Source organism: Somniosus microcephalus, chromosome 11 (genome assembly GCF_052327205.1).
Source record: "Somniosus microcephalus isolate GS21.2 chromosome 11, FLI_Smic_1.0, whole genome shotgun sequence".
Classification (NCBI taxonomy): Eukaryota; Metazoa; Chordata; class Chondrichthyes; order Squaliformes; family Somniosidae; genus Somniosus; species Somniosus microcephalus.
Window position 1 is genome coordinate 116,240,131 of NC_140997.1, and position 13,384 is coordinate 116,253,514.

At 52.5% G+C, this 13,384-nt stretch overlaps 1 protein-coding gene across 1 annotated transcript in view; it reads right to left on the minus strand.

The window, feature by feature from the left end:
* The window catches only part of LOC147110836 (intraflagellar transport protein 122 homolog), a 117,451-nt gene that overhangs the window by 74,937 nt on the left and 29,130 nt on the right, over positions 1–13,384 (minus strand). The window contains exons 7-8 of the mRNA XM_085999970.1: positions 13,055–13,130; positions 7,456–7,647 (exon numbers count right to left, since the gene is read on the minus strand). Of these exons, the coding sequence (XP_085856096.1) occupies positions 7,456–7,647; positions 13,055–13,130 (268 nt within the window). The remainder of the gene's footprint in view (positions 1–7,455; positions 7,648–13,054; positions 13,131–13,384) is intronic.

The following is a 13,384-nucleotide window of genomic DNA, read 5'->3' on the forward strand; positions in this document are numbered from 1 at the left end:
TCTCTCTCTTCTCCCCCACCCCCTCTCTCTCTTCTCCCCCACCCCCTCTCTCTTCTCCCCCACCCCCTCTCTTCTCCCCCCCCTCTCTCTTCTCCCCCCCCACCCTCTCTCCCCCCCACGATTTCCCGAGGCTCTCTCCCCCCCCCCCCGCGATTTCCCGAGGCTCTTCCCCCCCCGCGATTTCCCGAGGCTCTCTCCCCCCCGCGATTTCCCGAGGGTCTCCCCCCGCGATTTCCCGAGGGTCTCCCCCCCCGCGATTTCCCGAGGCTCTCCCCCCCGCGATTTCCCGAGGCTCTCCCCCCCGCGATTTCCCGAGGCTCCCCCCACCGCGATTTCCCGAGGCTCTCCCCCCCGCGATTTCCCGAGGCTCTCCCCCCCGCGATTTCCCGAGGCTCTCCCCCCCGCGATTTCCCGAGGCTCTCCCCCCCGCGATTTCCCGAGGCTCTCCCCCCCCGCGATTTCCCGAGGCTCTCCCCCCCGCGATTTCCCGAGGCTCCCCCCACCGCGATTTCCCGAGGCTCTCCCCCCCGCGATTTCCCGAGGCTCTCCCCCCCGCGATTTCCCGAGGCTCTCCCCCCCGCGATTTCCCGAGGCTCTCCCCCCGCGATTTCCCGAGGCTCTCCCCCCCCGCGATTTCCCGAGGCTCTCCCCCCGCGATTTCCGAGGCTCTCCCCCCCTGCGATTTCCCGAGGCTCTCTCCCCCCGCCCCCGCGATTTCCCGAGGCTCTCCCCACCCCCGCGATTTCCCGAGGCTCTCCCCCCCGCGATTTCCCGAGGCTCTCCCCCCGCGATTTCCCGAGGCTCTCCCCCCCGCGATTTCCCGAGGCTCTCCCCCCCGCGATTTCCCGAGGCTCTCCCCCCCCGCGATTTCCCGAGGCTCTCCCCCCCGCGATTTCCCGAGGCTCTCCCCCCCTGCGATTTCCCGAGGCTCTCTCCCCCCCCGCCCCCCGCGATTTCCCGAGGCTCTCCCCACCCCCGCGATTTCCCGAGGCTCTCCCCCCCGCGATTTCCCGTGGCTCTCCCCCCCCCGCGATTTCCCGAGGCCCTCCACCCCCCCGCGATTTCCCGAGGCTCTCCCCCCCGCGATTTCCCGAGGCCCTCCACCCCCCCGCGATTTCCCGAGGCTCTCTCCCACCCCCCCCGCGATTTCCCGAGGCTCTCCCCCCCCGCGATTTCCCGAGGCTCCCCCCACCGCGATTTCCCGAGGCTCTCCCCCCCGCGATTTCCCGAGGCTCTCCCCCCCTGCGATTTCCCGAGGCTCTCCCCCCCGCGATTTCCCGAGGCTCCCCCCACCGCGATTTCCCGAGGCTCTCCCCCCACCGCGATTTCCCGAGGCTCTCCCCCCCTGCGATTTCCCGAGGCTCTCCCCACCCCCGCGATTTCCCGAGGCTCTCTCCCCCCCGCCCCCCGCGATTTCCCGAGGCTCTCCCCACCCCCGCGATTTCCCGAGGCTCTCCCCCCCGCGATTTCCCGAGGCTCTCCCCCCCCGCGATTTCCCGTGGCTCTCCCCCCCCGCGATTTCCCGAGGCCCTCCACCCCCCCGCGATTTCCCGAGGCTCTCCCCCCCGCGATTTCCCGAGGCTCTCCCCACCCCCGCGATTTCCCGAGGCTCTCCCCCCCGCGATTTCCCGAGGCTCTCCCCCCCCGCGATTTCCCGAGGCTCTCCCCCCCGCGATTTCCCGAGGCCCTCCACCCCCCCGCGATTTCCCGAGGCTCTCTCCCACCCCCCCCGCGATTTCCCGAGGCTCTCCACCCCCCCACGATTTCCCGAGGCTCTCCCCCCCCCCCGCGATTTCCCGAGGCTCTCCCCCCCCCCCGCGATTTCCCGGGGCTCTCTCCCCCCCACGATTTCCCGAGGCTCTCCCCCCCCCCCCCGCGATTTCCCGGGGCTCTCCCCCCCCCGCGATTTCCCGAAGCTCTCCCCCCCCGTGATTTCCCGAGGCCCTCCCCCCCCCCGCGATTTCCCGAGGCTCTCCCCCCCGCGATTTCCCGAGGCTCTCCCCCCCCCCGCGATTTCCCGAGGCTCTCCCCCCCCGCGATTTCCCGAGGCTCTCCCCCCCCGCGATTTCCCGAGGCTCTCCCCCCCCCGCGATTTCCCGAGGCTCTCCCCCCCCGCGATTTCCCGAGGCTCTCCCCCCCCCTGCGATTTCCCGAGGCCCTCCACCCCCCCCCCGCGATTTCCCGAGGCTCTCCTCCCCCGCGATTTCCCGAGGCCCTCCCCCCCCCGCGATTTCCCGAGGCTCTCCCCCTACGCCATTTCCCGAAGCTCTCCCCCCCCCGCGATTTCCCGAAGCTCTCCCCCCCGCGATTTCCCGAGGCTCTCCCCCCCCCCCCGCGATTTCCCGAGGCTCTCCCCCTACGCCATTTCCCGAAGCTCTCCCCCCCCCCGCGATTTCCCAAAGCTCTCCCCCCCCGCGATTTCCCGAGGCTCTCCCCCCCCCCCCCCCCCCGCGATTTCCCGAGGCCCTCCCCGCCCCCCCCCCGGCGATTTCCCGAGGCTCTCCCCCCCCCCCCGCGATTTCCCGAGGCCCTCCCCGCCCCCCCCCCCGGCGATTTCCCGAGGCTCTCGCCCCCCCCCCGCGATTTCCCGAGGCTCTCCCCCCCCCCCCCGCGATTTCCCAAGGCTCTCCCCCCCGCGATTTCCCGAGGCTCTCCCCCCCGCGATTTCCCGAGGCTCTCCCCCCCGCGATTTCCCGAGGCTCTCCCCCGCCCCCCCGCGATTTCCCGAGGCTCTCCCCCCCCCCCCCGCCATTTCCCGAGGCTCTCCCCCCCCCCCCCGCCATTTCCCGAGGCTCTCCCCCCCCCGCGATTTCCCGAGGCTCTCTCCGCCCCCCGCGATTTCCCGAGGCTCTCTCCCCCCCCCGCCCCCCGCGATTTCCCGAGGCTCTCTCCCCCCGCGATTTCCCGAGGCTCTCTCCCCCCGCGATTTCCCGAGGCTCTCTCCGCCCCCCGCGATTTCCCGAGGCTCTCTCCCCCCCCGCCCCCCGCGATTTCCCGAGGCTCTCTCCCCCCGCGATTTCCCGAGGCTCTCTCCCCCCGCGATTTCCCGAGGCTCTCCCCCCCGCGATTTCCCGAGGCTCTCTCCCCCCCCGCCCCCCGCGATTTCCCGAGGCTCTCTCCCCCCGCGATTTCCCAAGGCTCTCCACCCCCCCCCCGCGATTTCCCGAGGCTCTCCCCCCCCCGCGATTTCCCGAGGCTCTCCCCCCCGCGATTTCCCGAGGCTTTCTCACCCGCGATTTCCCGAGGCTCTCCCACCCCCCCGCGATCTCACGAGGCTGTGTGCTGGCGTCACGGGGGCCGTGCGCATGCGTGCCGGCGTCAAGGCGGCTGCGCAACGGCCGTGCGCATGCGTGGTTGCCGTTTAAAAAAAAGCCAGAGCGGGCTCTCGCGGGCGGGCGGCGCATGCGCGGTCAGTGCCAGCGGCGCGAGGCGGCCCACGGGGAGTAGGCAGGGAAACCCCGCGGGTTGGCGGCCGTTAGAGCGGGGAGTAGGCAGGGAAACCCCGCGGGCTGGCGGCCGTTAGAGCGGCTCACTTCGGGCCCCGACACCGTCAAACCTGAGAGGGGGAAGTAGAGAGGGAAGAGGAAAAGGAGAGAGAGGGAAGAGGAGAAGGAGAGAGAGGGAAGAGGAGAAGGAGAGAGAGAGAGAGGGAAGAGAGAGAGATAGAGAAATTTTTGGAGCTTCAGGCCTGCCTGCAGCGGGCCTGGAGACCAGCACCGAGTCCCCCCTGCGCGAGGGTGAGGAGGAGGGAGGGGGGGTTGCTAAACACAATATAAAACTGAAATAAATTGTTAATTAATTCCCTGACACATAATTCAAATATTTACCTTAGTTCCCTAACACACAGAAAGTGTGGGGGAAAAAATCGTGGAAAATCAAGATGGCGGCCACTCACCTCGGTTCAGAAGGATAAGGCCCGCCCACACCGAAGCGTAGGATTGGTCAATCGTCGAGTCACTCGACACTCAACTGTAGGAAGACCTCGACGTCACACGGTCGCTAATGAGATGCTAATGAGCGGAACGCTGAACGTTTTTGGGATACCGCGGGCGGGATTTTTGTCCGGCCGAAACGTAAATAGGCCGATGACCGGTCCGGAATCGCAAGCTTTCTTTTGAGGCGACGCGCGCGTCGGTACGCTCTGTAACTTCCAAACGCATCGAGACCAGACAGACAGACACAGACAGACAGACAGACACAGACAGACAGACAGAGACACAGACAGACAGACAGAAGAGCCGCTTTATATATATATAGATATAGATAGATAGATAGATAGATAGATACATAGATGAAGATATACCTATAAAAGACTTTTGAATTCCCTTTTATGTTAGCACTCAATCTATTCTCATACTCACTCTTTGCCCTTCTTATTTTCTTTTTCACTTCCCCTCTGAATTTCTATATTCAGCCTGTTTCTCACCCTGACATCTGTCATACGAGCTCTTTTTCTGCTTCATCTTACACTCTATCTCTTTCGTCATCCAGGGAGCTCTGGTTTTAGTTGCCCTATCTTTCCCCCTCGTGGGAATGTAGCTTGACTGTACCCGAACCATCTCCTCTTTAAAGGCAGCCCATTGTTCGATTACAGTTTTGCCTGCCAATCTTTGATTCCAATTTACCCGGGCCAGATCCGTTCTCAACCCACTGAAATTTGCCTTCCTCCAATTAAGTTTTTTTACTATAGATTGCTTGCTGTCCTTTTCCATAGCTAATCTAAACCTTATGATACTATGATCACTGTTCCCTAAATGTTCCCCTACTGACACTTGCTCCACTTGACCCACCTCATTCCCCAGAACCAGATTCAGCAATGCCTCCTTCCTCATTGGGCCAGAAATGTACTGATCAAGAAAGTTCTCCTGAACACACTTCAGAAATTCTTCCCCATCTCTGCCCTTTACACTATTATTATCCCAGTCTATATTAGGATAGTTGAAGTCCCCCATTATTACTACTCTATAGTTCTTGCACCTCTGTACTTTCCCTGCAACTTTGCTCCTCTACATCTTTCCCACTAGTTGGTGGCCTATAGACTATACCTAGTAGTGTAATGGCACCTCTATTATTTTTTTAACTCTAACCAAATAGATTCTGACCTTGACCCCTCTGGGGCATCCTCTCTCTCGAACTCTGTAGCATTCTCCTTAACCCATACTGCCACCCCATGGACTTTGTTTCCTTCCTTATCTTTCCTGAACACCTTATATCCAGGAATATTTAAAACCCAATCCTGCCCTTTTTTGAGCCAGGTCTCTGTTATCATCATGACATCATATTCCCATGTGGCTATTTGCAGTTGCAGCTCACCAGCCTTATTTACCACACTTCGTGCATTTACACACATGCACTGTAAACTTGTCTTAGACTTCCTGTATTCTCTCAATCTGACCCCACCTCATACCTTACTATTTCTTACTCTAGTGCTATCCGTCTCTCTCCATCCTTTGTGCACTTTGTCTCTCCTTTCTAATACTACATCCTGGTGCCCATACCCCGCCAAATTAATTTAAACCCTCCCCAACAGCACTAGCAAACCCCCCTGCAAGAACATTGGTTCCAGCTCTGTTGAGGTCCCACCTCCCACAGAACTGGTCCCAATGTCCCAGGAATCTGAAGCCCTTCCTCCTGCACCATCTTTCCAGCCACGCATTCATCTACTCTATCCTCCTATTTCTATACTCACTAGCCCATGGCACAGGGAGTAATCCAGAGATTGCTAACTTTGAGGTCCTGTTTTTTAATCTCTTTCCTAGCTCCCTAAAATCTGCCTGCAGGATCTCATCCCTTTGTCTACCTACGTCGTTGGTACTGATATGGACCACGACCTCTGGCTGTTCACCCTCCCCCCCTGAGAATGTTCTGCAGTCGCTCAGTGACAGCTTTGACCCTGGCACCAGGGAAGCAACATACCATCTTTGAATCACATCTGCGGCCGCAGAAATGCCTGTCTGTTCCCCTAACTATCGAATCCCCTATCACTATTGCCTTCCACTCTTTTTCCTCCCCCCCACTGTACAGCTGAGCCACCCGCGTTGCCGTCGACTTGGCTCTGGCTGCATTCCCCCGAGGAACCACCTCCCTCACCAGTATTGAATACTGGTTGGAGAGCGAAATGCACTCAGGGGACTCCGGCACTACCTGCCTGGTCCTACTTGTCTGCCTGACAGTCACCCATTCCCTTTCTGCTTGCACACACTTAAGCTGGGGTGACCACCTCCTGAAACGTGCTATCCACGTAGCTCTCAGCCTCATGGATGCACCGCAGCGACGCCAGCTGCTGCTCATGCTCCGAAACCCCACTATTTAATAGATACTATTCTTTGCTTATCCTCATGGCTCTGTCTAAATATGCATTGAACAGGGATAAATAAATGTATAGATTGAAATTTTGGAGATTGATAAGGATACAGCTTGATTATTGACAATTCTATTAAACAATTAAAGCACAATGGCCTAGAAATTAGAGTGCGCCCATATATGGGCACGCGAGGAGCACAGGATGCATTCCTTGTGCCTGAATGGTGAGGCCCGAGGCACCCCAGAAATTGGGATTCAGGCCTCATTTCAATCGAGCTGGTGAGCAAGAGGAAGATTGCCCGGCGAAGCGTATTTGAAGATCGAGTCGCTTCAACAACAGTGGCTCTCAGGTAAGTGAGGAAGGGGAGCGACCGGGTCAGAAGGATGAGCAATCAGGTCAGAAGGTGGCGGTGGCCAAGGGTGTGCGCGGAGCGGCAATCAGCAACAGCCCATGTTTTTTAATGTGGGGTCGGGAGTGGCTCCCCGGTTCCACATTCAAGTAAGTATATTTTAAAAACTTACCTTGTTGATTGCCGCCTTTAAGTCCCTTTAATGACTGCAAGTTTTGCCACATTTATACCTGGTTTTCCTGAGGGTAGCCGACCCCAGCTGCTTCAGGGAAAATTAATATCACAGAGGGGCCTCAAGCAGGCGTTAGGCCTCTTATTTGGATATGCAAAGAGCATGGGCAGTGCATACTGATTTTTTGGCCTTTACCAATGTGGCAGGTGGTGCATTTCTGGCTCATAATGAATGTGCTCTTCCTGCCCACCATACTGGAGGCTTAGGAGGCCATTGAGACACCGTAAAACAGGCGCTGCTTAGCCAAATTTCTAGGCCACTGTTTCTTTAAGGGACTGGATGAGTTTGAAAAGGAAACTTTTTAGTATGGTTTCACTGTGTACACTGGCAGAAGAAAAAGGATGAGCATTTAGTTTTAAAATCCATAGAAAGTTTTCACTATGGTCTTCAAACCACTAGACTCAGAATATGCTATCATACAGGGCAATAGATGATCTCAAGAATGTTGCTGGATGAATCAAATTAAATCTTTTGCATTATTACAAAAGAGATTGGAGGTGTATAAACTACACAGTATGAAGTGTGCACAAAGACTAACATCTAGCAAAGATGAACTAAAGAGGACCTTACAATATAATTGGAGTCTGGCTTCACCCTGCAGGTCCACACCCAGGATTGCTGATCCCCAATGCTACCGAGACGAACCCCATCTTTCGTGTACAAAGAGACTTGCTTATCGGAGCCTCCCATTACAATATACTCTCCTTTTGTGAAGTAGCTGACACAGCAGGGGTCAAAATTCAATGCCCGGTCTTTTCCAATCTGGAATTCAGATACAATTCGGTATTATGCAAAACGTAATCAAATTCATTTGGTGCAGCTTTTCAACTTTAAACAATCTAGTTTAAAGAATTTAAATTCACAGGAGAAAAACACTATTTCAAAGTATAATTAATCAGCTTAACCTTTATGAGAAATACCACAAACTAAAGTTTCATACATTTAAAACAAAGAAGCTTATTATGTCCCTGCAGGCTATTGTCAAAGAGCTGAAAGAACCTACATTGTTTACATGGAAATAGCTGTGAGGATCAATGCAGTATATTGCAAGAATTAGAAAGGAAATGTTAAACTCATGGGTTGAAATCACCCTAAAATTACACTATCCATTACATTAACAATGTTACCGGTCATCTGAATTTGTTCCTGTGCTCATTACTAATACTGCATAGCACAATTTGAACTCATTAAATAATTACTGTAGCCTTTTAAAGCTGCATCCAAGAGCCCCAGCTTTTAATGTTAATATACGTACAGTTCTCACTAATTGGGCCTGTGCAGTGGAAAAAGACTTACATTGACATAGCGCCTTTCACAACCTCAGGAGTCCCAAAGCGCTTTAAAGCCAATGAAATACTTCTGAAGTACAGTTACAGAAGTGACAATTTTTTGCTTATTCATTCACGGGATGTGGGCGTCGCTGGCAAGCCCAACATTTATTGCCCATCCCTAGTTGCTCGAGAAGGTGGTGGTGAGCTGCCTTCTTGAATCGCTGCAGTCCATGTGTTGAAGGTACTTCCCACAATGCTGTTAGGGAGGGAGTTCCAGGATTTTGACCCAGCGATGATGAAGGAACGGCGATATATTTCCAAGTCCGAATGGTGTGAGACTTGAGAGGGGAACTTGGAGGTGGTGGTATTCCCACGTGCCTGCTGCCCTTGTCCTTCTCAGTGGTAGAGGTCACGGGTTTGGGAGGTGCTGTCGAAGAAGCCTTGGCAAGTTGCTGCAGTGCATCTTGCAGCTGGTACACACTGCAGCCATATTGCCATTGAATGCAAAAGGGAGGTGGTTAGACTCTCTCTTGTTGGAGATGTCATTGCCTGGCACTTGTGTGGCGCAAATATTACTTGCCACTTATCAGCCCAGACCTGGATGTTGACTAGGTCTTGCTGCATGTGGGCACAGACTGCATCATTATCTGAGGAATTGCAAATGAAATTGAACACTGTGCAATCATCAGCGAATATCCCCACTTCTGACCTTATGATGGAGGGAAGGTCATTGATGAAGCAGCTGAAGATGGTTTGGCTTAGGACGCTGCCCTGAGGAACTCCTGCAGCAATGCCTGGGGCTGAGACAATTGGCCCCAATAACCACAACCATCTTCCCTTATGCTAGGTATGACCAATGTACCCTGTAATTTGTTTTTGGCGTCATGCCTCCCCCTTTAAAGGAGCTGCGAGGCGCCCATTCAGAATGCCACGCATGTTTGTTTTTTTGCATTGCAAGCCGTCTGCACGGGATCCCTGGGGCACTGCATGGTTGCGCAGATTAAAGAGAACATTGGATATGACTTCAGTCATTGAAGAATTTTCCCCGATTCCCACTGACTTCAATTATATTAGGGCTCCTTGGTGCGACACTCGGTCAAATGCTGCCTTTATGTCAAGGGCAGTCACTCTCACTTCACCGCTGGAATTCAACTCTTTTGTCCAGGTTTCGACCAAGGCCGCAATGAGGTCTGGAGCCGCATGATCCTGGCCGAACCCAAACTGGGCATCAGTTAGCAGGTTATTGGAGAGTAAGTGCTGCATGATAGCACTGTCAGCGACACCTTCCATCACTTTGCTAATAATTGAGAGTAAGCTGGTGGGGCGGTAATTGGCTGGATTGGATTTGTCCTGCTTTTTGTGGACAGGACAGAACTGGCAATTTTCCACATTGGTAGGTAGATGCCACTGTATTGGAACAGCTTGGCTAGATGCGCGGCTAGTTATGGAGAACAAGTCTTCAGCACTATAGCCGAGATTTTTTCGGGGACCATAGCTTTTGCTGTACCCAGAGTGCTCAGCTGTTTCTTGATATCACGTGGAGTGAATCGAATTGGCTGCAGACTGGCATCTGTGTTGGTTGTGTCCTCAGAAGGAGGCCGAGATGGATCATCTACTCAGCACTTCTGGCTGAAAATGGTTGCAAATGCTTCAGCCTTGTCCTTTATACTCACGTGCGGGGCTCCGCCAGCATTGAGGATGGGAAGGTTAATAGCGCCACCTCCTCCCCCTCCCATTAGTTGTTTGATTGTCCACCACCATTCATGACTGGATGTGGCAGGACTTCAGAGCTTTGAGCTGATCCGTTGGTTGTGGGATTCCTTAGCTCTGTCTATAGCATGTGGCTTCCGATGTTTAGCATGCATGTAGTCCTGTCTTATAGCTTCACCAGGTTGGCACCTAATTTTTTTTTTTTTTTTTTTTTTTTGTACACCTGATGCTGCTCCTGGCCCACAGCACCTCATGGATGCCCAGTTTTGTTCTGAATCTATCCTATTTAGCACGGTGGTAGTGCCACTCAACACGATGGAGGGTGTCCTCAGTGTGAAGACGGGACTTTGTCTCCACAATGACTGTGCGGTGGTCACTCCTACCAATACTGTCATGGACAGATGCATCTGCAACAGGTAGATTGGTGAGGACGAGGTCAAGTAGGTATTTCCCTCGTGTTGGTTCTCTCAGCACCTGACGCAAGCCCAATCTGGCTTTACGACTCAGCCAGCTCGGTCAGTAGTGGTGTGACCGAGCCACTCCTGGTGATGGATATTGAAGTTCTCACCCAGAGAACGTTCTGTGCCCTTGCTACACTCAATGCTTTTTCCCAAGTGGTGTTCAACATGGAGGAGTACTGATTCATCAGCTGAGGGAAGGCAGGAGGTGATAATTAGCAGGAGGTTTCCTTGACCTGATGCCATGAGATTTCATGGGGTCTGGAGTCAATGTTGAGGAATCCCAGGGCCATTCCCTCCCAACTGTATACCACTGTGCCACCATCTCTGGTGGGCCTGTCCTTCCGGTGGGACAGAACAAACCCAGGGATGGTGATGGGAGACGTTGGCTGAAAGGTATGATTGTGTGAGTATGACTATGTCAGGCTGTTGTTCGAGTAGTCTGCAGGACAGCTCTCCCAATATTGGCACATGGCTCTAGATGTTAGTGAGGAGGACTTTATAGGGTCGACTGGGCTGGGTGTGCCTTTGTCATATCCGAATCAGATGGCGGGTGGTCCATCCGATTTTATTCTTATTATGCTTTTTGACACAACCGAGTTGCTTGCTAGACCATTTCAGAGGGCAGTTAAGAGTCAACCACAAGAGTCACATATAAGCCAGACCAGGTAAGGATGGCAGGTTTCCTTCCCTAAAGGGCATTAGTGAACCAGATGGGTTTTTAATGACGATCCGATAGTTTCATGGTCACCATTACTGATACTAGCTTTTTGTTCCAGATTTATTTAATTAACTGAATTTAAATTCCACAACTATCATGGTAGGATTTGAACTCACATCTCCGGATTACTAGTCCAGTAACATACCCACTACGTTACCACACTCCGGACTCAGCACTGAGCAATGTTGCACACCTTGCAATGGCTTGGTTAGAGAGTGACATAAGCAGAGAGACAGAAGGCCATCTACCCTTTCTCTCAGCAAGTGCACCAATGATAGGTGTGGTGGGGAGGGGTGGTACCTTAAAGTGGGGGGGGGAACTAAAATTTAAAGCCGAGGAAGAATATTAAAACAGTATTCAGGTATGAATTCTGTCTGTTATAGTAACTATAGTTTAACGATTGCAGGCAAAGATGCACCACCTAGCAGTCTGTCGCATGGAGGGCTACACATCATAATGCCATTACAGCATACATACACAGACAACTGACAACTCCATTGCAGTGCATCTAACCTAACAGTGTAATGGTGGTGTAATGTGTTTCGCTGTGTGTGAATTAGGTTTTCCTTTATGACTGCAACAGGCAGTCAGGAAAAAGCACCAAGCACAGGCAAGGTGATTCCCAACCAGGAAGGGCAGGGGGAAAAAACATCAGGACACTCTTGGGCATCTGTTGTGACAGAGTCAAGAGCAACACAGGTCCAGGTCTGGGAACAAGTTGCCAGCTCACCCTTTTGACCAGGAAGGGGAAAATCTAATGAAGGTCAAGAAACCATTTGTAAAATTACAAGCAAATAAAACATAAAGCACAATGTCAAAATATAACTTTATATTATAGGGTCTGCAGTTTTAATAGTAATGGACTTTACAATAAAAACGCAGAGTCGAACTGAGCAAATGAAACTGAACACCAAAATGGCTTAAATTGCAAGCTTCTAGTTTATTCAACTGCTTCTCATGTTTGTCATTCATTAATTTCCCCCAGTTCTACTTCATAAGATATGAAGTTAGCAATGAAGTAAAACTTTATGCAGAAGAAGGCAGTGGCGTCTTGTTGAATGAAAAGTGGTCCTCGGTGGGAGGCCAGTATACTGTAAGATGGTCTGCCGTAAGAAGAGTGCATCGCTCCCACATCATTTCACACAGCCAGAGCGCTCTGAAACAAACGGCTGTGAGCAATCTTTCAATATTTTTTAAATTGAAGTGTGCCCCAATGGCTCAGTGGTAAATGCAATCCCCAGTGTAATACCAGGAAGGTCCTTGGTTCAATCTGTGTTCTGTACTGTTGGGTGATCTCAGTGGGGCAGCAGTCGGGATTTAAAAATTGGCTTCACTGCCCCTTGGCTGGGCTGGGTTGGGGGGGGGGCGGCGAGGGAGGAGAACTCAGGCAGCAACTTTTAGATATTCACATTTAACCGCGTATCTGCTCCTCGCCGGAAGTTGCTGTACCATTTACCCATAAATAACGGTGAGCGCCATTAGTCTTGCCGTTATTTTGACAGAAAATTCTGGCCCTATATTTGTCAGTATACTGAGCCCAGTGTTCTTACAAATTCCAGGTGTAATTGCTGAACTTGCTGGAGGAAGAAAATAACTATTGAAAAGATCTTCAAAATATATTTGGAGTGACTTAATCAGTTCAGTTTCTCCTTTCTTTTACGGTTAGATTTTGCTGATTATTCATGCCTGATTCATTACACCCTTACTAGGCTCCTTAAGTTTACCTGCCCACTTCCGTTCTGTTTCATATGTATGTTCCACATTTTGTCACTTTTGATTTGATACTTTTTTAAGAATAGGAAATTTGAGCCAATCAACTGGAAGAAAGCTGCATATCTACACTTATGACACCAAAGTGTTACAGGAACCGTGACAGGAGGGACAAAGCGCGGGCTACCTCTTTCATGTACAATTTATACAGATTAAAAAACTGAACAACACATTTTCCAATTTGTGACACTTCCCTGCAGCATTCCTTTAGACGAGTACGGAAATGTTCCCAAACATACCTGTTTGCCACTCAGTTGGTAGAAAGAAAGTCGCTGCCCCCAGTCTGCCACAGCAAGGATGTCAGTGTGTTCATCTCTGCACAATCCAAAATCAAAGTTCAGAAGACATTAACTGACTGTATATCACAATGATTTACATAATTTAGTACATATCAATGGTGTATGGCATCATTCATAATGATAACAGTGCTGGTCAGGAACCAGTCATCATGACCATTTGCCTCATTTAGTTGGCACAGATAATCAATGTTTAACTTCTATTAAAGGACAGCAAACCCTAACTTTGGGCAAAACAGGAGTGAAGGGAAGTATCTTGAATGTTTAAATCTA